We start from the raw sequence: 27672 nt of genomic DNA on the forward strand, positions 1-27672 counted from the left end.
TTGTTCGGGAGATGATCAATCAACAGACTAGTAGTATGGATTACTGACCCGTGGACCCCACTTGCCAAGTTACCTTACTATGGATGGAGAATGATCTCAATGTCTCAACAAATCAGGTACACGAGAGGTTTGGGAAAATCACTCAAACATGGTAGGCCATGCCTGCTCTACTACGGGAGTGGGCCTCTCGGGACAACGAACATTTGGTGGCCATCGTATGGATGGTCAAGATGGAAATCCGTCAACAGTCCAGATTCAGAAACATAAATCCACACAAACGCAGTACGCAGTTAGCATTCTTCAATCAATTTGATTTGGAACCGTTATATCTACTTTTGGCCCCAATTCCACGGTTCAGATTGATTTAAGTTTACACTAACATACAGAGGCTGCATGAATGTACATAGATGTTGGTGCTCTGTCAGGTACTGTATCATCTGCGTTTCTAAGTTTGAACAAGTAAAAACGAGCGCGACTTGGCCGCGAACCCGGAAACCAGCGTTGTGGGTGGAACCAAGGCAGTAGGACCCACGTCTTCGTATGTATTGTATCCACGCCGTCCATCTGTTTTTAAAAACTATTTTAAGCTATTTTAAGAAGAATTAAGTAGATACAAATTTCTAGTGGACCACACATGAAACAGTGTTCATTAAACGCTCACCATTAAAAACTTCCTAGCGTACACCTTAATATTTATTGGACATCCAAGCTTTTAATAAAGTCATACAGAGATGGATAAAGGGAAAAAGAAAATATCATCTTGATCCAAAACTCTGGTGGCCTACAAAAAGCTTTTGATGGTCAATAACCACCGTTTCCTGTGGTGTCGTACACCTGACTTCTTTTTTGGTAAAATGACCCTAAATAAGCTGGAAAAACAGATGGACAGCGTGGATGTACAAATTCATTTATCTAAATGGGCTCAACGGTCAGCATCCCACGCACATTGAAAGTGCTTAGTTCCGGAGTCGCAGCGAAATCTCGTTCGCTGGAATACGGTTTATCTCCTCGCGCGAATCGCTCGCCGGATCTTACGTCTCGATGTTAAACTAGAAATCTTCTCCCCCATTTCGTTGTTTGTATCGTCCCAGGGCTGTTAATGTTCACCACCACTTTGAAAAATCCACATTCATGACTCGTGTACGGATATCTACACCATCCAAATTGTCGGGCCCATCATCGATGGAGCAGATTAGACAATCTTAACCATCAACTTGATGGCTATCGTACGGATGGTTGAAAGTAAACTAATGAGTCGTCAACATTCTAAGGTAAAATTAAATGGTTAATATCTTATTCTCGGCTATGGTTCAGCGATCTGGATGGTCTGGATTCCCGAACAACCATGCCATGTGTACGGATCACGAGTCACCATCATTTTTAGATAGTGGCAAACTATCACAGGAGTCAAACGCCATAAGAAATGACATAGAACGGATTTCATCACAAGCGTGTGTGGAGCTCTGTCCACTCAGATGCAAGCGCACGTGTCAATATGTAACACGTGTACGAGATACGAGCTTGAAATAATGCTTGCGCCTTCCTCAAAAATCAGTTCGTCTAATTACTCTGGCGGGCCACACTATAATCAAAACAAATATTCCTGTCCGTTGATTTGTTTTGAATGCCATGGCCCACCTGACAAGTGAAATGGCCTGAATTTTAGAAGAGTTGATCTAAGAAGCGCATAATTTTAGAAGAGTTGATCTAAGAAGCGCATCTCACCTGATGTAACGCTTAGATCGCGAACAAGTATTCCGTATTGTCATGTGTGCGTGGGCGTGGATGGACTCGGCTACTACGCGCGCATGGAATTAGCAAAGCCCCCCAGCAGGCTTCTGCATAAATACACGGTATTCATGCATTACACTCGTAAGAAGCTGAAAATCTTCAATTCCAGTTCTTCCCAATTTCCTGCGTCTGTTCCTCACTAAATCTCCCCTTTCCGAACTAGGTTTATTTCTAGGGTTTCACCTCGTATGCTCTCTCCAGAGAAGAAAAATGAGGATCAAAGAGGAAGATGATCACGTTTCCGTCGCCCCTGGCAAGCGTCTGATCTTCGCTTACTACATCACCGGCCATGGATTCGGTCACGCCACCCGCGTCGTCGAGGTGAGGAGATCCAGATATTTTTTCCGATTGATTTCGTCAATTTCGTGATTTTTTACTTTTGTGTTTTTGTTTTTGTGATTTTGATCGTTTTAGTGTTTGCGAGATCGGATTCTTAATTGATTATTGGAATTAGAAGAAATGCATTTTAAAATCTTAATCTATCTTTATATGTTGTTTTTCATTGGATTCTACATTTAGAAATGGGAATGGGTGACTGAAAACAGAGAAATTTTGATTTTATGTACAGAGAAAATCTCAAGTCGAACTGGTTGGACAACATGTTACGGTCCATCTAGTGGATAAATTGCAACATATTAAGTGCATGCGACATCCAATCCATGCAATAGGTTGATGCCACCATGAGGATCAACTTATACAAAAATCAGCGATATCCACTGATCGAGCTGGCCACACTAGCATTTTTTCTATTTGTCAATGGCTAGACATTCTTTTCTATGGCGTGTCCCACTTGATGAGTAGATAGGGATGATTTTTTGCACTAGGTGATCCTCATGGTCGTGCCAAATTATTGGAAGGTCCTCAATGGCATTTCTGCAAATGTGGCATACACAGGCGAGTGCAAAACTGCTCATTTGGTATTCCCAACAGTAAATGGGCCTTGTATTTAAAAAAAAACAGTGCTTTGGATGATCCTATCCTTTTAATCAGTGGCATACAAATGTATGTTAGAAGACAAAAGCAGCAATCGTTCCTTTCAGTGAGAAAAGGTCCATTTTTGGATGGTTAAGATAGTCCAATCAAATCAAACTTTGGGCATGGGCCAACCAACTGCAGTGCCCACATGATATGTGGTTCCGAATTCTATTCACGTGTATGGTAAACAATCTGGAGGCGCTGAGGGTGCGTTAGCAGTACATCCATATTCATGTCTGTCAATCCAGATTCATGTTTGTCAATCCAAACTGTTGAGGTCTTGGGTCCCATTGTGGATGGAGCATACGCTGAAAATCCCACTGATGGGATGACCTTAACCATTCATTTTGCTCACTGGATTTGGACTGTTGCCCCAAATTGCTGGACAACAGCGGTAGCGACATTGCTGGTGATGATTATGGAATTGGCTGTTGATCATCTTCCATCTTTCTTTGAATTATCCATTTGACAAATACCAATAAGATGTTGAGGACTGTCTGGTTAGTGTGATTCATTGGCTGTTATCCAAGCACATCGAGACTGTGATATGGATGTTCTACATTGCCCTTCGCATATGCGATGTGTATTTTGGATATGTTGCTAACACTCATTTTACATGCAGCCAAATTTCACACTGCTGTCCAGGTCTCCCACAATAGTGCTTTTTTGGTTGTAACACTTTAACCTGTGTTACCAGAAGCAATAGGAATTGGGAGTGGCAACAAAGAGTGAAATGTATAATTTAAAATGTAGACAATGAGCTATTTTATGAAATGAAATCTCTAGTCAATGTGATAAATTAAGCTTCAGGAACACATTATGTAGCTCAACTTCTCTTTTAATTGCATACAGGTTGTGCGGCACCTCATTGCTGCTGGGCATGATGTTCACGTGGTCACAGCGGCCCCGGACTTTGTCTTCACAACCGAAATACAATCTCCAAATCTCTACATTCGCAAGGTCAGTTGTAGAAAGTCTGATTTTCTTAAGATCTCGTAAATATATTGATCTTAATATTCTCCAAAAAAATGTCATATGACTAATTATCTCTTTTTTGTTGACAAGATGGTGAACCTGCATGCATATAGAGTCTATAAATAGTAATATATCCTTTCTAGGATGACAAATAAATGTGGTTCCTAATGGTTGGAAGTGCGGATTTTTAGATGGAGAATAGTGGTTCCTACAAGAATCCAAATTGAAAATGCGAAACAGATTGGTGTGGGAGCATTTGGTGAAATGGATAAATCTTGCAATTAAGTTATTTATCAAATTGGCATGCTTGTGTCAGACATCCCATGAGTATTATGTGAGAGGCAAGTAGGGTGGCTCATGGCAACTTCCTCAGGACCTCAGCTAATTGAAAATCATTCTTTTCAAAGTCCTGAGCTACTCCTACGGTCCTACTTGATGTTTTAGAAGCAATTCAGGGGACGGGTTTCCTTCTCGAGCTTCTGGGAATAGTATATATTCAAGTACAAACATGTCTCCCACACTAGATAGATAAAATTTATTGTATGGGATTGTAGGTTTTGCTGGATTGTGGAGCTGTGCAAGCAGATGCTTTAACTGTAGATCGCCTTGCATCCTTGGAGAAGGTATACTCTAAATACCTTACCAGTAGCTTATGCATTGTTTTTGTTTATTCTGTCTCGTCTCAGTGATAATAGTTATATATTTGTTAAAAAGCAGAAGTATTCTCTCTCTTCATGGTTTCCTTTTTGCTCCTCATGCATTGTAGCGCATGTTTTTTTTTTTTTTTTGTTCATGTGCTTCCAATGCTTTCCGCGGTCTGGCAGATGTTTAAATGAAGTGTTATGAAGTCGTCACTAACATAGGTCTAGTCCTTATTTGCCTCTTCTTCTTATTTATTGGTTGATTTTTGAATCTTTGTTATTCAGTATTCTCAAACAGCTGTAGTACCTCGGGCTTCTATTTTGGCGACAGAAGTAGAGTGGCTGAACTCAATAAAGGCTGATTTAGTGGTACTTAAATGCCGCTTCTTTCTTTTTTGTTGCATTAGAAGTTGCTCTTTGCCAGCATCTCTTAATACCTTGAGAAGTCATTATCATAAAATTTGGATTTTGCACACTAAAATATCTTCTCAATTATTGGAATGTCACATTTTCATCGCAAACCATTTTTGTAAATGGAACTACATTTTTGTTGGAGCATCCACTGAAGTTTCATGACGATGAGTCATCCTTGATGACATACTTTGATGTCTTTCAATGTTTTCACTGAAACAGGTTTCAGATGTTGTTCCTGTCGCATGCCGAGCAGCAGCAGATGCTGGAATTCGGTCTGTTTGTGTCACAAACTTCAGGTAACTTTTCATATTTGTATAATTGTATTATAACAAGCATTCAGCTGAGATTGGCTCTGTTGTCTCAAAGTTAGCATCACCACTAGATTCACTACAACTTGTTGGCCAGTATATTTTATCAATAATTTCCACATGGTGTTTCATTTTCTTACTGTGTTTTCCCTTTCCTTTTCTTTTTGTAGTTGGGATTTCATCTATGCGGAGTATGTAATGGAAGCTGGATATCATCATCGTTCTATAGTTTGGCAGGTATGCTATTTTTATCATCATTTTCCCCTGCTCATACATGCACATATTCAGCCACTTATATTGCTTATGAGGAAGAAACCCATCCATGTTTGGTTTTAATTTGTGTATTGGGTATTTCTTAATTCTTACAGATAGCTGAGGATTATTCTCACTGCGAGTTTCTACTCCGACTTCCTGGTTATTGCCCAAGTATGTTACTTTTCAACTTGAAAGCCCATTCTGTTTATTGTTTTCGTGGAGTTCATGTACCCTTTAGTATCCTTCTATGTTGATGTAGGCAATCATCTTTCTTATTAGTTAATGAATTCTTGTTGATTTTGTAGTGCCTGCTTTCCGTGATGTTATTGATGTACCCCTTGTGGTGAGGAGGTTGCACAAATCCAGAGCAGAGGTGTGGATCATGCATGGATGCTATTTCACTTGGTAATAGTGGATGCATTTTTTAGCCATTTAATCAATTTTTATTTTTTTTTTTATTTTTGGGGTGCAGGTGAGGGAGGAGCTTGGAATTGGGGAGGATGTGAAGTTAGTTGTCTTCAATTTTGGTGGACAGGTGGTTCATTTATTCAGTTGTTATTTTATAATAAGCCCTTGTAAATATAATAATTTGTTAGAATGCCTTTAAAGGTATCTTTTGCATTTGTCTTCCCACTTGTAAATTGACAGGATATCTTTTATCGTGGAAAATTACTTATTGTAGAAACTCGAACATATATATGGTATTCGCTTCAAAGATATAGAAAATATCTATGTAGCTTTAGTGAACATATGCGTTTTAATCCACATTTAGTATTCTCATTCATCAAGGGTACCTTGGATGCTGTCCTTTTGCTTTGTTCTTCTCATTCGTCAAGGATACTTTGGATGTCCTTCTGCTTCTTTCTTGTTGTTGCCTTCTGAGCTAAACATTGACTTCAACATGGGGATAGACACGACAAGTGTGCTTCCTCATATTTAACAGTAATTGGGACTTGTGGATCATTGATATTCTAACGACAGGTGTGCTTCCTCATGTTTAACAGTAATTGGGACCTGTGGATCAATGATATTCTAACTCAGATTTGCTAAATCATCGAATTCACTTGCATGCTTCAGACCTGATTTATCCAACAGAGCCATGGTCTTTTGTGAATCATTTTCCATTTGCCACTAATTCCACATATTCAACTAGCGAAACAACATGTTTATCCCAAGCAGTGTTCGAATTATCGGTATCACTACAAGTTTCACTGGCCGGGGATACGAAAACAATGTTGATATCGCCCATAACTGGAAATGTGGGGAAACATGGGGAAAACGGTGGAATTTTTCAGTGAAACTTCAGGAGTTGCTAAAATACACATTTGCATATTTAGGAATAAAAAAATTTACAAAAAGAATACATACATAATAAGTTTCCATTTAATGTGGGCCTAAAAGCATGTACTGCAGAAATCAGTCCAACCATCCCATCAATCCCATCTATCCATCTAACCATCCATCGATATTTCAGAATATCAACAACACATGATATTTTGCTGAGAAATCATGGACAACTGTAAAGGAAACAAATTATTATGGTCTCAATATCTCCTATATTGCAATAACGAGAATATTGCAATATTATTGACATTATCATTGAAAATTTGAACACTGCATAACCATGCGCTCATAAAAAAATTGAAATGGAAAATTCTTTAAGAAACTACTTATTGGTGATATCAATATATTTGTGATATTATTGAGATCTCGCTGATACACTGACGATACAAGCGACACCTGGAATTTACATAGCAGATAATATTGGTGATACATTGGCGATACAAGCGACACTTGGAATTGACACAGTAAAAAATATTGGTGATGCTTACCGATACATTGCTGATACTAGGTATTTTTTATATTAGTAGTGTTATTGGTATCACCGAGTTGGAGATATGGATAATATCGGGGATACTTTGAACAATATTCCCAAGTAGTCGTTTTCGGCCGGTTGTTTATCCCAAATGCTTTTGTTGATTGGTTGTTCAATGGTAGATTGGCAAAAAGTTTTAGGATCGGCTTCCCACCAAACATCAACTTTCCTCTTTAATTGGGCTCTTGGAATTGGCCATGCCGGAGATCTACAATGAAACCAATTTCATACCCACAAGGCCATCCCTACCATTACATATACACTCCCAAGGGTGAGTAAGGAAGTAGAGTCATGGAGGGGCAACTGCTAGGCAAACCATTAAGCATGAAGCACCCACACACAGAAAAAGGTTGTGCTTGAACAGTTGGGTGCATAAAATATCGGGGAACCCACTGATACATAAATTCATTAATTCATTCATGCATGACACTAATCTTAGGGGAAAAAAAGTTTATTCGACATAAATTCATAGAAACTTGTGAATTCTGCTCCCTTGGAATATCCGGAGCTTAAAGGTGATGAAATCTGAACATGAGAAGATTTGGACAGAATACCTGAAGGATTCACGTGCCTTTCCAAGCAAGATGAATCAATGCCTTGAACTTGGTGAAATCTACAAACTTGATGAATCAGTATCACGAATTGAATGCACTGATGCCTAAACTGAGTGAATTAATATCACTTAGATATCATGAATCACAAACTGTTGATCTAATGCAGATCCTATTCAAATTGCAATCCTGGAAAATCAACTTATCTGTGGGTTGTTACGAAGCCAACTCTGTCCCCCACACTCATGATAACCATGGTTGAACAATGTTCTGGAGAACAATATACTTGAAACACAGTCAATGTGGCAGTAACACGGGCACATAGAAGAATCAGTGAGCCCAAACCGATGCAGGATAAATTCGTTCAGATCTGATGAGGATAAGATCGAGCAATGATAGTATAATATGTATGAGAGTCAGCATCTCTCTCTGTAACAAACTGAAACCTACCATCCTATGAAGTTTGAGTATCTCTAGACTGTTGTAGTGCCAAATATGCTGATCATTGGTTTCCATTGCTTTTAACTTTACTAACCTTCACCTCAATAGTAGGTTGGTTGTGTAATTCTCATCAGGTTTGAATTGGACGTCCTGGGGTCAGTAATAACTATTCTGTGGCATTTTTTATTTTATTTCTGTCATGTTCATTTGTTGGGTTCCACTTATACTTGTTTCTCTATAGCTAATTTAACTATTGGAAGTCTATGCTACATATTTTGAACATTAAATTCAGATTGTATGGATCCATGCTATTCCACACTGCATACTCTATTATTTTCTCTCCATGTTATTATTGGAAGTTCTGATGTATATTCATTGGTAGATCAACATTAACATGGTCAACCTTTTTCTCATGTCTGATTCTACGTTTCTTCACTGTCAACTGTCACTTGCAGCAAGCAGGCTGGAAGTTGAAGCAGGAGTGGCTACCACCTGGTTGGCTATGCCTGGTATAGTATATATTGCTGGATAAATTTGAGATTGTGTTCGCTCTTTGTTTCTGCATTAAGAATTACTTATTATATATATATAATGTTCTTATTGTCCCTGATGAAGGTGTGCGCTGCATCTGACAACCAAGAACTTCCCCCAAATTTCATAAAGCTTGCAAAAGATGTGTACACACCCGACGTGATAGCAGCATGTGACTGCATGCTTGGTATGCATTATATATATATTTTTTTGAAAGATGCTTGGTATGCATTATTTTTAAGAATGGAGGAACATTATTATGGTAGAAACTATCTTTTACATACTATTTTTTATTACAGGAAAAATTGGTTATGGCACTGTCAGTGAAGCTCTGGCATACAAGTTACCTTTTGTCTTTGTGCGTAGAGATTATTTTAATGAAGAGCCATTTTTGAGAAATATGCTCGAGGTAGACACATGCTTTCCATTTTTGTTGTTCTTGACTTGAATGCTTAAGCATACATTTTTGTGTCTTGGGCTTGAATACTCAAGTATCTGAAGTTTCTCGTACATAATATCTTTTATGTTTTATCAGTACTACCAGTGTGGCGTTGAGATGATCAGGAGGGATTTACTCATTGGACACTGGACACCATACCTTGAGCGTGCCCTGAGTTTGAAACCATGCTATGAGGGAGGCATTAATGGTGGTGAGGTATGCATCTGCTTTTCTTAGTTTGATGTCATAACTGGTGAACTCAGTATATATCACAGTGCAATTTCGATGGTTCGCGCTACATTTTCTTAAAGACTCGAAGATCCTCATGTATCATTATCTGTGTATGGTAGATACTATAGTATTGGCTGCTCTACTGGAACTCTCATTTATATATTACTGTTTTATTAATAGCTTGATAACTGGTTATGATGCTAATGGGTGATAGTGATACAAATATGTAAAAGATGAGCCAATGCAGAAGAACCAAGTGTTCCAAGAAAATACCTGATCTTCAATCAGGCCCAAAATGTCATCAAAACAGGCCTAACAGTCAGCCCAAAAATCAGGCTATGAACTGCAACAGATTGGAAGAGAAACAAACTCAAAAGTACTTTCTGTACTCAGTGTTAAATGCAGGGAATTGCTTGTAATGTGTTGGTGGATAGCAGGAGTTGCGGCAACCTCGTGTCAGAACAAGAGGTGAAGAAACTCTGGTTACATTGTGATGTGATGAAGTCATATAACTTCCTTTGCTTAGAAGGAAGCAAGTAAACAGTGACCCAACTGTCCCGAGTCTCCTTCTCTGTTGTCACGCTTTCCGAGAGTTTTGCATGATGTCAAGCCTATGTGGCGTGACATTGTCTTGAGCTGGCCCTGGCTACATGACGGAGATGTGTTACTCCTTTGGAGGAGTAGCATTTGTTCCTTCTTGTGATGAAAGAAGTTGACTACACTGGGTTCCAATTGTCATTTAGCTACAAGCACTTGCAATGGTGCAGGTGTTTCCTAAAGTCTATGCAGGAAAGTTCACAGGTTCATGATAAAGGTCCAATTTCTTGCCAGAGTTTTCTCCAAGGGAGGAGGATGCAAGTATGAGAGAGATCTATGCAGGAAAGTTCAGAGGTGCAGAGAGGGAGGGAGGGAGGGAAAGTGGCAAAGAAGATTCCGGGTACCAGAACGAGCCCAAAGTGGCCAGTTGCTTCAGTATAAGAGGACCAGCTGTGGCCCCTAAAGAATTGCATCCATATTCAGTCCATAGCAGCAGATAAAGGAGCCATACACAAGCCGGTTGAAGCCTTAAATTGAGCTAATGTCATGCTGCTTTTATCCATTATCCGACATCAGCATTCTCTACAAATTGGTTTCTTGCAGCTGATAGAAAATGTGAATACAGATTGGATTGGCCAAAACATATGGGGATTTTGGGGAGCTGGCAAAAGAGAGCTAGTCGAAGATTATAATAGGCTTATTCTAACTGGATCAGTTTAGGGTTGTTTGAAGAACATGTAAAAGGCTGGACATACAGTTCTATAAGGGTTTTTTAGAGCATAGTGCTGTGTTTTCTGTTTTGGGAACATATGTTGAGCATTTTAGGAATTTTGGTTTCTGAGATACTATTTTCTTTATGAAGGAAAGCCTTCTCTCCAGTTGTCATTGCCTATGTTAATCTAACACGCTTAAGTTGATTTTGATTCATGAAACTGAAGATTATTGTTTGGTATAGGGTGCCGTGAACCCCCTTCTTTTTGCTAGGAAACTATTTCAGATTGCTTGAAATTAGTTTGTAGCTGCTGGAAAGCATGTCTAGATTGCTGTATAAGAATGCTGAAAATTAACTGCAGTTGCTGGAATTTTGAGATTTATTGCTGGATTTTGTGTTCAAGTCCAAATAATAATATTTTAAGTGAAAAATATCATGGTTTTAAGTCTCGGCTTCAGATTGCGACTTCTTCCTGTCCAATGAGTTAACTCTGTTTCTGTGTCTTGGATGATTCAAAGCCTATACCAGACTTAAAATAAATGAATTTGGTCAAGTCAGGATAAAACAGGCTTTGCTTGTTCAAGATTGAAACCAAGTGACTCGGTTCCATTCTATATTTGAAATCAATAAATATTTTAAATATTAGATGTTGCTTGTTCAAGACTGATGATTACTGCTAGAGAACATTTTTAACTCAGATATGATTTTGCTTGGAAGTACAATGGTAAATCTTCTAAATTAGAATTAGGCATATGGAAAATTCAATATGAGATTTGAGATATTTAAAGTGGTTGTCTTTAGGGATTTCTTGGTTGGACCCCATATAAAAATTTCTAATTTGAAAATAAAAAAAATTTGAAATGGCTAAGCATCTATCAGATAAGGGATCGAAACTTCTCCATTCCCGATAATGGTGATAGCCCCTGTTAATTAAGTTCATATGCTCTTTCAGAAAATTTACCAATTTCTTGCAAAGAATTGATGAATTGTATGTTGTGTAATATTTTTCTCATTTCCTATATTACATATTAACTTGAGAAGATAATGTTGGCATTCGTCATCCGGATAATAATCTGCTTTAGAAGAGTATATGCTATTTATGATATAAGACCCACATTTCCTGTCATGTAGGCCTTCACATCTATTCTTTTACCCATCATCTAGTATGTTTATATCTGCAATGACTGCCACATTTATTTTTCAGGTGGCTGCTCAAATATTACAGGATACGGCAATTGGAAAGAACTATGCTTCAGATAAGGTGATCCATCATGGACGTGTCCTTTTATATGCTTTGCCTAATGTAGTGTAGATCCAAAACTTCTGATATTTCCTTTTCCAACATTTTTTCAATAATGTCATCTGTGATAAATTCATGCTAAAAATAATGTTCCCTGTTCCTCTGAAATTACTGGATACTTCTGGAATTTTTTAGCAAAAAGAAAAGGGACTGATGGGGTAGTATGTTATACATGTCTGGTGATGATAAATCAGTTTCAGAGCTCAGTGATACATGATACCATACTGATAATTAGGACATTTGGCAGTACATTTCCCAAAACATGTACATGCCAGCCCCTCTTATGATTCAAAAATAAATCCCCCTGGAAAACCTGTGGCCATCTAGATTTTTTGTAATCCTGAGGCTAGAATTGCAAAAAACAATCCTCCCTAATTTTTTTTATTAGGGCCTGTTTGGCTTCATGGAAAAAAAAATGAGGAAAAAGTGTTTCTTGGAAATTGTTGGAAAGGAAAAGCTGCTTCCCCTGATTGTTTTTCAACAAGATTTTCATGAAAAATTTTCCTCCATTTACAAAATCTTTCTTTGTCAATTTGAAAAAATTCATGGAAAATTTACTTGGAGATGGAAGGTGGAACTTGTGGAATTGAAGCATAATTGTGGCAAGCACGTGGCACACTGGGCACATGTTGGAAAAAAGAGCATTTTTTCCAGAAATTGGGAGGGAAATAGAGATGTCATCTCTAGGAAATTTACAAGAACAATGGAATTGTTGTTTCCAAAGAAACAGTGTTTCCTCATTTTAAGTTTCAGTAGACCCAAACTGGCTAAATGTAAATTTCGTCTCAAATTCACTGCTTTAACAGCCTCGTGTTAGTTGCCCTCATTATGTCCAATCTTATGGTAGAATATGAGACTGTATGCCATTACTTCAGTCATATTGCATCCTATTGATTTTATTTTCACCGTTTCAATTGTAGTTAAGTGGGGCAAGGAGACTGCGTGATGCTATAATACTTGGGTATCAACTCCAACGGGCTCCTGGTAGAGATATGAGCATTCCAGATTGGTATAGCCTTGCTGAAAATGAACTCGGTCTTCGTCCTGCATTGCCAAGCGAGGAAATAAATGAGAAAAGCCCTCTCTCAGAATCGTGGGTTCCACTATATTTTGTTGTTTCTGATAGATTTGTAGTTCTTAATTTTTTCATAGTTTTGGTGGATATTAATTTTCCATTATTATTTTGGCAGAAGTATTCAGGATTTTGAGATTCTTCATGGCGAGCTGCATGGTCTTCCTGATACAATGGCCTTTTTAAGGAGCTTGGCAGGACTAGATGCTGGACTTGACTCAGGAAAAAATGCTGAGAAGCGCCAATTGCGGGAGCGTATAGCTGCTGCTGGACTGTTTAACTGGGAGGTCCTGTTCAAATTTGCCTGTCATTGGTGCTTATTGTAATTTTTCCCCCTCTTGCGCAAGGAACCCGATACTATAGCTCTTGTTCAAATTCATTTGGAATGGGACTTCTAAGTCCAACGAACCTCCTCCTTGGAATGCCTTTCGGCTCATGCAAAATCTCCTCTTTCCTACTGCTCTTTTCAAGAGAGAGCGAGCCTTCCTCCTCATCCTTGCCTAGGACAACCTTCTGCTGCAGTAGCTGCTCTTTAGATGTCTTCTGTCCCCAAACACTTGTTTGTTGACCGACGAGGCCATGCTTCAATTCTCGGATCCCTTTCTCCTTCCTCAAATGTCCGCTTCTTTCCCCTCAGTGCAGGAAACTGCAACACCAGACTTCTCCCCCGGCACCATGCCACTTGATGCCCTTCCAAAATATATCGACACTTCCAGGCAGCAGAAATCCTTCGAGGATAATTTTGCTCCCAAGTATGTTTCTGGGGACTAATAGCAATGGGAGAGACTAGGGTTTCACCCGTAGGAATTTGGAAACCTTTTAAGTGAAACAGGGTAGGTGGCATCATGGGAGATGGCATCCAGCTTTTGAATGTACACGTCCTCCATTTGTTTGTTGTTTGATACATCCTCAATGATGTCTTAGGATCTCCAACTTTGAAGCTGATGTTCCCATTACATCTACTCATTGACCTTGATAATTTATTTCTTATTAGTATGTAGATTGTAGATAGAGGTTCACATGGGAAACTTATAGACCAAACACTTAACCATGTGACCAGTAGAACCTTTGCTTCTTGTGTGAACTTAACTCAACAATGTCTTTAACTTATGTGATTGGGATTCCCAACTTCAAATCTGATGAATATTCCGATTACATCTACTCATTGACCTTGAGAATTTTTATTAGTATGTTATTAGTATTTCTTCCTGCATCAGTCTAATATGTGCTACATTGAGACAAGCTCACTAGCCACAAAATCAGGTCTTCATTGAAGGCATGGCCTGTCTTGCAGGAGGAAATTTTTGTGGCGAGAGCCCCTGGAAGGTTGGATGTAATGGGTGGGATTGCAGATTATTCAGGAAGCCTTGTTTTGCAGGTCATCTTCTGCCTTTGTTGCTCCCATGTTTTCTGTCTCTATTAGATTCTTGTTGTTATCTTTGTCATTCTTGCTGCCTTTTTTGACAAATGGGAAACCTGCTTCCTAGAGCTGTAAACATGACTCAGCATGCAAGAGAGTAGGAAGCCCAGCCCAGAAAAAGGCATAGATTCAGCAATTGAATGGGCTTGCCTACAAATATGACTAATGTCAAATGGTTATTTTTTATTTAAAGAATTTATATGAAACAAATTTTTGTATCTGTGAGTGTTATTTGTGTTTTGTGTTACTGTTTTGAAATATTTATTTCTAACCATTCTTCTTGCCATAGATGCCAATTAGGGAGGCATGTCATGTTGCTGTTCAAAGGAATCATCCAAGCAAGCATAGGCTCTGGAAACATGCTTTAGCCCGGCAGCATGCAAAAGGACAAAGACCCATTCCTGTATTACAAGTGGTATGTGATTTCAACTTGGTTCAATTTATATGCTGATAATATTCATCTTAATACTAAAGAGGAAGGGTTCATCTAGAATAATAATGTAATTTGCTGCTGTTTGAATCATGTCATTAGGTCATAAGTGTTATTTTAGTCGCACCTGTCTATCTTGGTTTAAACCTTTTACCTTATTTGCGGAATGGTAGACAAGGAACTGTCCATACACTTGGGAATATTGTATTTTAACAGTTGCTTGGTGATGGGACAATCCGGTATTGTAAATGGAGTGACTACATGGTTGATGCAGTATCTAGAATAGAGGAATGATCGGTGGTAGGGATAATGCAATTGGAAGTTCTCAATAGGAAAACTAATTGCCAATAATGGTAGGAACAATCGAAAAAGTAGACTAACTACTATTGAGTTCATTTTGAGATAAACCTTAGTTTGCAACAGCACTACCCAGATAAATGGGAACATCAAAGGTAGGTACAATTTTTTGCAGTTCCATATAAAGACGGAGGTGGCGTCTCGAGAGCTGGTAGTACTCTTGTGGTGGTTGGAGAAGAATGAAAGATGTTTCAGAGATGGAAGTAGCCTCTGTGGTCCACAATTAGAAAGGTGTTTTTGTTTATTAGGGATTGAGACTCTTAACACTAGGGTTGTTTGTATTTGTAGTTTTTCTGTTCTCTTTCCTTTTTTTGAGCCTCTTGGCTCTATCAATAAAATTACCAATTCTCGAAAAACAGACCTCTAGTCCTGATTGCTTCTCTTTTAGAATGAAAGAGAAGCAGCACCATTTAATGGCGTCAATATTTGTGAACCATTAGATTTTCCCAATCTCCAGGCCAGTGTACAATACTTGACCTTTGCTTAGAAGTTCATGTTTTGAATAAGCAGCTCATTGGGGAATGCAAAACACAGCCTTATGGTACCATCCTCAAGTTGATCTTCTCTGCATGACAAACCGCTCCTTGTGGTCTGCGCTACCTAGATTCCTTTGCTTCTCATTGAAGAATGGTTAGGATGATGAGTTATGACTTAGGAGTAGGGCTATGCAATTGCCATGAATGATCCATTAGTTTACACTATACAGTGATCTATGTATATCCTTTTTGAGCAGTTTCACACCTTTTAAAAATAAAATCATTATATGAGTGTGGTGTTCATTCTCCTATGCATATTATATCTAATCTAGGATTTTGACATTATGTCACTTTATTTGTTTTTAACTTTGTTTTCATGATATTTCTAACTGTGTCTGGCTTTTTGTCATGATAGGTATCATTTGGGTCAGAATTAAGTAATCGTGCACCAACTTTTGATATGGACTTGTGTGATTTAATGGAGGATGAGCAGCCAATATCATATGAAAAGGCGAAGAAATTCTTCGCACAAGATCCATCACAGAAGTGGGTCATTCTTCTCCTTTTCTGGGTTAATTGATCTGCATGTATTTTATTGGTTCACTGATAAATGTTCCATTTTAGGTGGGCAGCATATATTGCAGGAACAATTCTTGTTTTAATGTCTGAATTGGGGGTATGCTTTGAGGACAGTATCAGCATACTGGTATGACTCCTTCCCTTTGTACTTCTGATTTTGCAGATGTTTCCATGCATCTTTGGAGTTTCTTATGCCATGTTTATCCAAGATATCTTTATCACACTGCCTTCTATCTAGTTTTTCCTTAAACTTCCCCTCAGATAAAGGCCTTCCCTTTTCTTTTTTTTTTGAAAGGCGATAGAATTTTATTAGGTAACAGCCAAGAAAAGAAAAACAGAAAGACAACAGAAACAGAAAAGAAACAAACGATACAAGAGCACCAACGCTCGAACCCAGCCCAAAAGGATCAAGGAACCCACTCCTTAATGCACTGGATCACTCTACATATAACCCCCCTGACCGAACTCTTTTTATTATCAAAACAGTGAGAGTTCCTCTCCATCCAGATTGCCCACGAACCCGCAAGGAGAGCAAGTCCCCACCTCTTCTTCCCCAACTTTCCTCCACCCCCAACATCCCAAGATCTAAGATGTCCCTCAATCGAGCAAGGCACTACCGAAGAGACATCAGCTTGTTGAAGGATTTCGTTCCACTCCACGGAGGAGTAGCAATGGAGAAGCAAGTGGTTGACAGATTCTGAGTCAGCTAGACAAAGGTGACAAGCATTCGGGAGAAGGCCTCTCTTTTGGACATTATCAGTCATAAGTAAACGATTCCTGCCAGCTCGCTAGGCGAAAGCTCCGATCTTTGGAGGAGCCCCGTACAACCACAGCATCCTCGTAGCACTAGGAAGAAGTTGGTTGGTGGCTCCTGCGTTGGAGAGAAGGCATTAGAATGATTTGATTGAGAATAGACCTGAACTCTCCCGGGTTCAAAGAAGACTTCCGGGACCACTCGGGAACCCTGCACACAGGAAAGGAGACCACATAACTCCTTAATTTCCTCCTCCTTCAGATTTCTACAGAGAGGGGGAGACCATACTCCATTAGAACCAGATATTGAGAAGCAATCAACGACAGAGATGTCAGGGAAAGGGCAAAGTTTAGCCAGTAATGGGAAAGAGATTCCAAGGGGAACAGGACCATACCAGGGGTGTAACCAGAACTTGGTTCTTTTCCCGCTCCCCATAGAGAAAGCAATATTCCCAAAGACTTGATTAGACAAATTTATTATGTCTTTCTAGGTGGCAGAGGCCCTATAGGAGGACTTTTGGTTCTCCACTCCCCCTTTTCCATACCATACTTAGCCCTAACCGTAGATTTCCACGAACTGATTTCATCAAAGGCCAAATGCCAAACCCTCTTGCCTAAAAGAGTATAGTTCACAATATGTAAGCATTTAATACCCGCTCCCTCCAAAACAAGCTTACAAACCTCGTCCCACTTGAGAAGGTGGAATTTTGCATCTAGTCCCACCTTGCCAAAGGAAATTCCTCTCAGTGTTGTCATATGCCATTTTGGACCATAAATCGAATATGCCATAGCGGCATATGTGGTTTTATGAGCATTAGGCGTTATGCCATGGCTTATGCGATGGCATATGCAATTATGCGACCGTTTATGCAATTGAATATGTGATTATGCCATCACTTATGCGATGAAAAAAATGTAATTTTTTTGGAGGGTTGTGCGATGGCATATGTGATTATGCAATTGCATATGTGCACAAGCCCCTTGGGTTGCATATGATCGCTTATGCCATTTGACAACATTGATTCATCCTAAGTTTATCATTTTTAGAGGACAAAATTCAGACATCTAAACAAAGACATGTAATACAAAGGCAAGTTAGAGAGAGAGTAAGTTCATCATTTTTAGAGGACAAAATTCAGACATCTAAACAAAGACATGTAATACAAAGGCAAGTTAGAGAGAGAGTCTTTAATCAAGGTGATCCTACCCACTAAAGACAAGAGATTACTCTTCCAAGGGATAATTTTCGTTCCATCCTTTCTAAGACCTCGTCCCATAGATGCAACGGCGGTTTACCCACACAGAGAGGAAGTTCCAGATAAGAGGAGCTAAGGGATCCTACCTGACAGCCAAAGGCCAAAGCCAGGTTTGCCACTTCCTCTTCAGACAGATGGACCACCCCCCCCAAAAGAAACTAATAAATCAATCTTAGCCTGATTGATTTTTAAGCATGAACTTCAAACCAACAGATGCTCATGGCAAGCCACTCCACCATAGGTTTGGAGAGTTTACAGAATGAAAGAGTGTCATTAGCAAATTGTAGATGGTTAATTCTCTGGGGAAAGTTTTCAACAGAGAACCCACAATAAAGGCCCACATCCTGGCCTCTAAATAACATCCTGCTCAAGGCTTCAGACACAATGATAAACAGAAAGGGGGACAAGGGGTCTCCCTGCCTAAGGCCCCCAGAGGCCTTGAAAAAACTGAATGGAGAGGCATTTAAGATCACAGAGAACCTAGTCGAAAAAATATAGTTACGAATCCAAGTTCTCCATTTACTCCCAAAACCTAGTCAAGCTTACATAGGATTCCCTATTTCTTAGCCCAGTGGAGTCCAAACATTCACGAGCAAGTAAAGAATAGTCCAGAATCTGTCTACCAAACACAAGCACTTTGGAAAGTAGAAATTACCTTAGGAAGAACAAACTGAATCCTTAAGCTAAGTAATTTAGCAATGATTTTATAAGGGCTACCAATGAGGCTGGTGGGATGGAAATCCTGCAAGCTCCCGGCATCTTCCAGGTTGGGAACCACGGCTATAAACTTGGATCCCATTTCCAGTGGAATATGAACTGAGAGAAAGAAGTCCCTAACAAAGTCGAAGACCTCCTGTTTAAGCAATTCCCAAAAAGATTGAAAACAGGCCATAGGAAATCCATCAGGGCCAGGTGCCTTATCCCCAACAAGGAAAAAAACTGCAGATTTCATTTCCTCAGGGGAGAAGTTGCTTTCCAAAAACTCCCTCTTCCCTAAGGGAATCTAATCAAAAGGGAGATCATCGAGAGAGGGGCAATCATAGCCTTTGTCCCAGAGGAGACTTGAATAGAAATTAATCACAACATCAGTAGTGCTACCTTTATCAGTCAACCTAGTATCTCCAATCAAGATGGAGGAAATAGAGTTACACCTGCTCTAGTGCCCACAATTCCATGGAAGAAGCGGGTATTTTGTCTCCCTCTTTTAACCAGACATCTCTAGCGTTGGCACCACTTAATTTCCTCTTCTTTAAGTCTATCAACATAGTCAAAGGTCAACTTAGCTCTCAGAGAGGATTCTTCCTCAAACAATTGGTTCCTTTCATCCTTAATGTCCAGAGACTGGATCTAATTCAGTATAGACGACATCTCTAACTCTCTTTTCCCAAACACTTCCCAGTACCACTGCTTCAGTTTCTCCTTCAGCAACTGCATTGTCTTAAACAAAACAAAGCCAGGTCTACCCTTAACCATGAAAGAGGACCACCATTCACAGACCATGAATCGGAAACCTTCCACCTGAGTCCAAGCAAGTTCAAATCTGAAAGGTTTAGGGCCCCGGTTGATTTCATCTACTTCCAAGATAATGGGGCAGCGATATGAGATCGGTTTGGGTAAACCTCTTTGATGAGCTAGGGGGAATTTTTGGGGTCCAGCCAGGGGAGACTAGAAACCTATCTAACGGGGACATGGCTGGAGGAACACAGCTGTTGGTCCATGTGAATTTGACTTCTCCTATTGGTAGATCAAGGAGCTTGTGTTTCCCAATCCATTCTGAGAACCCCTCCCTGTTGGAAGATATTTTATTGCCATTAAGTTTCTCACGCACAAATCTAACCACATTAAAATCCAATCTAACCACATTGAAATCCCCACCTAAGCACCAGGGGAGTGTCCATCTATCCCAAACCGAAGAAAGCTCTTCCCAGAAAGAAGCTTGAAGGGAAGGATGAAGGGGGCCATAGACCCCCAAGAAAACCCAACGGAACCCCCCTGAAAAGAATATTAATAGAGATGTTACCTGAGAAGCTTTCCTCTCTACTACAAACAGCCGGATCCCAAAGAACAAGAATACCACCCACGGTCACATCAGCATTGAGGGCTTCCCACTTTGCACCTTTTCGGCTCCATAAAGAATGGACTAGCTTCTTGTCAACTGACTAAAGCTTGGACTCTTGAAGAAGAAGTCTTCCCATGAGTTGTTATGAAGTGCAATGCCTTAAAATGTGTCACATCTACAATAACTGAAACCGTCCAAGATATAGAAAGTCTAATGTTCAAGCTAATTCAGGCTGCAGCAGTGGGAACTATTGATTCTAAATTCTAGTCACTAGATACTGATAATATAAAGTAGTTTCCTTGTTTAAAATCTTGCTGTCTTTTTTCTTTCCTGTCTATTTCACTTATGTTGATGCAATTGGTTGTTAATCACGAGGGACCTGCTCTGCGACTAGGAGCCCACAACAATCTTAATAGTAATGGATAAAAAAGGCTAGATGTAAGGAATATCAGAATTCATGTTGCTATAAAGATATAGAATTACAAATGGGATTTTCTCTGCTTAAAAGATGCCAAATACCTTGTGTTGATGTTCGTGGGTGATTTCTCTGTGGTTCCAGACTCTCTAGTGTGCCTACAAGTCACATTATGGTGTTACACTACAACTGACAGAATTGACAGGAATACATTGAATGGTTTTGACTTTTAGTGTGGAAAAATCATGTGGCAATTCATCCATCAGAAAGATTCATGATAATTGTATTTAATAAACAGAGTTATGAATAAATACTATATCAAGACTCGTTGAAAATATGTATCAGTTACATTCCTTTCAGAACCCTCTCTCATGAGTTCGCTTCATGCATAAGCAATCCTATCTAGAGTAAATCTGAATTCACACTTTGAAAGAATTGTGCAAAAGTGAAAGAGAAGGCACTATTTGAACCACCCCCCCCCCCCCCCCCCCCGTTTTGTAACTCTAGCTTATGCTGTGGTACATCAATTGGTGCATTGGTGCATTTCAGCTACTCATGAAATGCTACTCTCTCTTCTCATTTTGATTGGCATGGTAAGCCTGTTATAGTTTTATTGGTAACATTTTTGTGCTTCAGTCAATTCAACTTCACCAATAACACTAACTAATGGTTTTGAGTAACTGCCACAAATGTTTATAGCTTGTCAATGCTACGGATGTGGATTTTCAGGTTTCTTCTGCGGTTCCAGAGGGCAAAGGTGTATCTTCTTCTGCTGCTGTGGAGGTTGCTACCATGTCTGCAATAGCTGCTGCCCATGGTTAGTTTGTGTTCTCCCTATCCTCAATTCTTTTAGGATGGAAGTATATTGAATGCTATGTTATTTGCTTAGGCTGTTGTGAGAATGGAGAATTTTTATTTTAGTTGTGACCATGTCTTAGGTACCCATACAATTTTTTTTTTCTTCTATAGAAAACTTTCTGAGTTCAGTCAATACTCACAAGTGTCAATTAGTTTTTTGCACCCAATAACGCATAAGTCGAAAAAAACCAGTCTTATCTAAAGGCTTTAAAATTTTGGAAGGAACATCATAAGAAGGTTTATTGTAATTGACGAAATATAGGATCCTCAATCAGAGGATTACATACACTGTATACTCTGGTTTTCAGTTCTAAAAGGCGTCCCATAGTTCAGTAATCCAGATCATTGTTCTTTTACATCCCACCATGGATGAACCATGACCCAAAAATTTCCTTGTTAGGACATCCTAGCCACTCGATTTGTCACCTACAAATACACGATTAAGAAGAGAGATACATTAAAGGTCCACATTCAGCTGGAAAAAAGTCATGGTATTAGTGTGTAAATCTGGGAGGTTTTTGGTATGGTCCATCCACTGTGGGATGCAACTGACCAATGTTCTGGATTATCAAAACTTGGTTCCTACTAGTCATAACTGGAAAACTCAAGTATACTGCTCAGGTTAAGGATCCTGTACTTCATCATTAATTTATGTTAGGTAAATAATAAAAGTGGCACCATTGAAAAGTATATATGATTTGGTAATATTTAATTTGCTTTTTTAAAAGTATTTGTAATATTGGAAGCATCATGCCACCAATGTGGATTTTCATTTACATGTTTGTGAAAAGTGATGGCAACTGTTGAATATTGTAATGAACTATTTTCCAAGTTAACGTTTCTTCTGCATGCAACTTCTAGGGTAATTTTACTATTGTATTTCATTCCCCTATAAACCCATCCTGGCAGCAGGAAATGATGGTAGTGATATCCCCTTGGGCGCCATTTTAGGGTAATTTTACGTTGGTGCCTTTTGATCTGCAGGATTGAAAATCACTCCAAGAAATCTTGCATTGCTCTGTCAAAAGGCATGTAGAAAACCTCTTTCAAGTACATCAGTTTTCTGCTATCTAGTTTGAGCCATATTCAAGTGTAGCTTATCCTTAACAAACATTTGGCAGGTGGAGAACCACATTGTTGGAGCTCCATGTGGCGTGATGGACCAAATGACATCAGCCTGTGGTGAAGCCAACAAACTCCTTGCCATGGTCTGTCAGGTGAGTATTGCCAATAGTGTGCTAAACTTTGCTTCAAGTTATTACACATTAGGTGCTTCAGTGCATTGTCTTTTTAATCTTCTCTCATGCAGCCCGCTGAGGTAAAAGAACTTGTCAATATCCCAAGCCACATACGCTTTTGGGGCATCGATTCAGGAATAAGGCATAGGTATGATTCCCAGTTGATGCCTTGGACAATTATTCCTCGCAGGCATACTTTTAAGCAGCTATCCTTTTGCCTTAAGCATTAATTTGCATAACTTGCAGTATTGGTGGGGCGGACTATGGGTCTGTGAGAATAGGTGCCTTCATGGGCAGGAAGATGATACAGTCAATGGCATCTGCAATGTTGTCCCGATCTCTGGGCAATTCTCAGGTTGTTGATGTAATGAATGGCTACGAAGAAGAGCATGGCATAGAATTACTTGAAACTGAAGCTTCACTCGATTACTTAAGCAATCTCTCGCCTCACAGGTATGATCCCATTTTTTTACCATTAGATATTCCCCTCTCGGAATTGACCATGTTACGCTGGTCTCAAGCAAGTTTGAAGCACTTAGAATCAATGAATGGAATAAAAGACTCCAGAATGTTTCAAAACATTCATGCGTATTAATAAATCAGACATCTTTTGCAGATATGAAGCCGTCTATGCTAAGAAGCTTCCAGAGTTTATGGTTGGAGAGGAATTTCTGGACAAGTATGTTGATCACAATGATTCCGTGACAGTGATTGACAGCAAGCGTACATATCACTTGAGAGCACCTGCTAGACATCCTATCTATGAAAATTTCCGTGTCAAGGTTAGTTGTTTTATCATAAAGCTGTCCTTGTACATCTGTTTGTAAGATCTTTTTTTTTTTTTTTTTCAGCCAAATGCTTTCAATGGTGCACTGCGGTGATTTTTCTTCACAAGCCTGTTTATGTTGAACTCAAGTTCCTTTCCAATTTCCCCAAAAGTTTTCTGTAAAAATAATTTCATGGAAGTTGTAGCTAAACCACTCTAAGACCGTCAACACTAACAGTGTGCACCCAAGTAACAGAATTCTTCCTATCCAATGCATAGTATTAAAAAATGGTTATGTAATAGTCACGATGATAACCATTATGCAATACAGACTGTAATGCCCATTCTGGAAAAAAAAAAAGGCGCTGTATGTGCCTGTAACGACTGTAACAGGCTGATATGGGCCCATAATGGTCTGATATGGGCTGACAAGAGCGTAACGGCCATTACAGCCTATTTCGTGATGACCATAAGGTTGGCCATCACGGCCATTGTTGCTGTTATTGAATACCTTGACCCAAAGTGACACTCCACCTCCACCCGCTCTCACATCCAGGCCTCTCCTTTCTACTGCCATCCACTACTGTTAATTCGAACACTTTTATATTCTTGTCTTCGTCGTATCCAAAGCATTCTAAGTTTCTATAAAGAAAATGACCGAATAAGTTATCCACCAGATAGTGTACCTATATATATCGTTATGTTCAGTGATTGACTTGATTGTAAAATGCTTGGGACCTCTCAAAATGTTATTTATGGTTGTATCTTAGTGATTATTATATAATACCTTAGTCCCACATTAATTCGGTGGCTGATGGGGGTTATTTGGTACTAGAGTATAGTATAATGGAGTTTCTACTACAACGAACCAGGATGGCTGTCTTGTTTTTCTGCTTGTGATTTCTAGCTTTTTGCTTATGTTCACATGTAAAAACAATTTCAAATCAACTGCATAGTGTTTATGTTTTTCGATAATGTAATGGGTTAGTTTTTGTTTCCTGTGGTGAACTGATCCAAACTTGCTTTGCTGCACAGGCCTTCAAAGTTCTACTAACAGCAGCAACAACAGACGAACAACTTAATGCTCTTGGAGAACTCATGTATCAGGTACTCGAGTTTTTTAAAGCATGGGTATCTTTCTTCGTAGGATTAATATGAGCCTGAAAATTTGACTTTACGTTTATTAGAAGTGTGGGACCATACTTTCCATTTTCCCAATTTCAAAAACTGTTAACAATGCTTCCATATTGATTTCTAGGATCAGACAGATGACTTTTCTTGAAAAACAGATGTCGGTCTGCATGTGGGGGTTCTCGATCAGTGTATGAGACTGTTCTGAAAGACCTCAGTTTTTTCATAATGTCAGCAATGCTCAAACTCCCCCTTGTGGCCAATTTATACTTTTGAATTCAGCAGTATCACCCAAGTAACAAGCAGTGTTCACAATATCGATAATATTAGCGGATATTATCGATATCAGAAGTCAGTGGCCGATATTATCGATATCAGGAGTCAGCAGCAAGAAACCCCCAGGAATAACTAATTTTTTTTCCTGATTCCTGTGTTTCGTGGATATCTCAATTTATCATGCGATATCGGCGATACATTGCCGACATTGCAGTTTCTTGTGACTTTTTTCCTTTGCTTTTATAGCTGATATCGTCAATATCTATCAATTTCGAAAACTGGTAACAAGAACACTGTTTCTTTTGAAAATTTGTTTTGTTGGAGGCATTGATTTTCATAAACACAAAGCTAGATTTATTGAGGGATGCTTTAGAATCTAAATTGCATTTAGAGTAAGGAAAAATCACATTGGACATGTATATTTATACCTCCTTTTGCTTTTGAATGCATTGCTTGTGTTTTCAACATTTCTTCTTAGATTTATTAATGATATGAACAGATTTTGAAAATAGTTGCATCAGTTTTGTCAGACAACACATAGTTTAGGACCTTATACAAAGGAAACTTATTATGTGCACTTGTTTTTGGTGATTTTTATTTGCAAGTGTGTAATGATGTCAATTTAAAATCCTTTGAAGTTTCATTGAAAAATTCAACCAATTTCCCAATGTTTCCCAAAAACAGCGTTATATTTCACAATACATCCAATATTTCTCATGTGATACCCAATATCCTTCCATATCCCAAGGGTGCGATATATCCATCAATATTGATACTGAAAACATTGCATATAACCTAAAAGCAAGTGAAACCCCAATAGAAACATAATAAAACACCTCAAGTATTGTTCCAATCAGCCCTTGTGTGAGGGTAGTTTAAACCTTTTATATTTATTTTAAGATATAAAACTAAAATAAAATAGAGTCTCCTTAATGTGGATCCCATGTTGGGCCCCCACTTGTGATCAAGTGGGGTGCACATTCGACGGTTGAGCTCTACTTGCATCAATGTTTGCCCATATCTAGGAGCTAGACTAAGTTAGAAGTGGGGTGCCCTTGTTTGCACATTCGACAGACGAGGCTATGTATCTAGTATTTTGATACATCTATCATGAAAACGTTGTTGAAGCGTAAATTCATCATCATCATCATCGTAGCCTTTCTCCTAGTAAATTTGGTGTGGTCTTCAAATGGTAATTTGTTAAAAAATTTACAATTGACTAACACCAGACATCAACCTTCCTCTTTAACCCAGGCTCGTGGAATTGCATTGCAAAGGCTCACATTGATATAGTTCACATTCCAACATTGTTCCCCAGCTCCACTATCACATGCACTCCCGAAAGGGTGAGCAGGCAAAGTAGGGTCATTGAACCAAGTTTTCTCTAATCTTATAAATGTATTTATACATTTGAACCAAGTTTTCTCTAATCTTATAAATATATTTATACATGTGAACCAAGTTTTCTCTAAACTTCGAAATATATTTATACATTTAAAAAAAATAAAAAATTAATCTATTGAAAATATTTGGGAAATGGATCCCCCATACTCATGTTGTGTTGTATATATCTGACATGACAACTCCAAGGGATTTGAAGGATAGATATATCATAGCATGCCATTACGTAACTAATATTTACTGTAGGTCTTCTTTCAATTTCCTTATTTTGCAGTGTCACTACAGCTATGGAGATTGCGGACTAGGCTCAGATGGGACGGATAGGCTAGTAACATTGGTGCAGCAAATGCAGCATCATGAATCATCTAAAGGTGAAAATGGGACATTGTTTGGTGCAAAAATTACTGGTGGAGGCTCTGGCGGATCAGTTTGTGTTGTGGGAAGGAACTGTATTCGAAGCAGTCAAGAGATCATAGAGGTAGTTGCCCCCCCCTCCCCGCACATATCTCATCAGTGGAAATTATTGAATCAATACTGATAAATTTCTTGAGGTAGCCCTTATCTAAATCTTATCAGCAGAAATTATTGAATTAATACAGAAAAAGCTTAGCTATACATTTCAGGGAGTGGGTCAATGCATTACCCTCTCCTCCATTCTGACCATTGATCAAAATCTGGTTTTTGCAAAAAAAAATTAAACATAAATTAGGGTTATAAATGCTTGTGTGCTTGCTCATGGGCTTTGTGAGAATCTTCAATCACAATTGTTTGAAATTATGTTAGTTTTGGGAGTAATTCTAACAGTTGTGTTGGAATTTTCAGATTCAGCAGAGATACAAAGCTGCCACCGGTTATTTGCCGTTTATCTTCGATGGCTCATCACCAGGCGCTGGAATGTTTGGTTACTTGAAAATCCGCCGGCGGTTCACATCAAGCAGCCCAAAACCTCAGAATTAAGTTGGGGAAGGAGCAGTATATATATATTAATGAAGCTAATGGAGATTTTTAGTTTTCAGTTTTTCAGATGATACAGATAGAGAATAATCGAAGTCCCAATTGGAGGTAGGGTTTTTTTTTTTTTTTCTTTTTCTAATTTATAACCCTAATGGGTGACATTTTTAGAAGCATATGTTCCGAATGCTTTTGTACAGTTGAAACTTGAGAAATATACAATTCATACTTGCATTCGTATACATGCAGGGTAGGTG

At 38.9% G+C, this 27672-nt stretch overlaps 1 protein-coding gene across 1 annotated transcript; it reads left to right on the top strand.

Annotated features, from left to right (window-relative positions):
• The first annotated feature begins 1865 nt into the window (after nucleotides 1-1865).
• Nucleotides 1866-27657, top strand: LOC131217540 (L-arabinokinase-like). Its single transcript, XM_058212475.1, has 29 exons — nucleotides 1866-2112; nucleotides 3619-3726; nucleotides 4296-4364; nucleotides 4668-4751; nucleotides 5016-5092; nucleotides 5275-5341; nucleotides 5473-5530; nucleotides 5665-5732; nucleotides 5832-5894; nucleotides 8683-8736; nucleotides 8843-8945; nucleotides 9058-9167; nucleotides 9294-9413; nucleotides 11882-11938; nucleotides 12898-13070; nucleotides 13168-13336; nucleotides 14344-14427; nucleotides 14759-14884; nucleotides 16148-16278; nucleotides 16357-16438; nucleotides 21524-21611; nucleotides 22637-22680; nucleotides 22774-22869; nucleotides 22962-23038; nucleotides 23137-23343; nucleotides 23507-23672; nucleotides 24692-24763; nucleotides 26739-26942; nucleotides 27287-27657. The coding sequence occupies exons 1-29, from the start codon at nucleotides 2002-2004 to the stop codon at nucleotides 27419-27421; spliced, it is 3003 nt and encodes a 1000-aa protein (XP_058068458.1). The 5' UTR covers nucleotides 1866-2001; the 3' UTR covers nucleotides 27422-27657.
• Nucleotides 27658-27672: the final 15 nt, after the last annotated feature.

This window comes from Magnolia sinica, chromosome 10, assembly GCF_029962835.1.
Source record: "Magnolia sinica isolate HGM2019 chromosome 10, MsV1, whole genome shotgun sequence".
Taxonomy (NCBI): domain Eukaryota; kingdom Viridiplantae; phylum Streptophyta; class Magnoliopsida; order Magnoliales; family Magnoliaceae; genus Magnolia; species Magnolia sinica.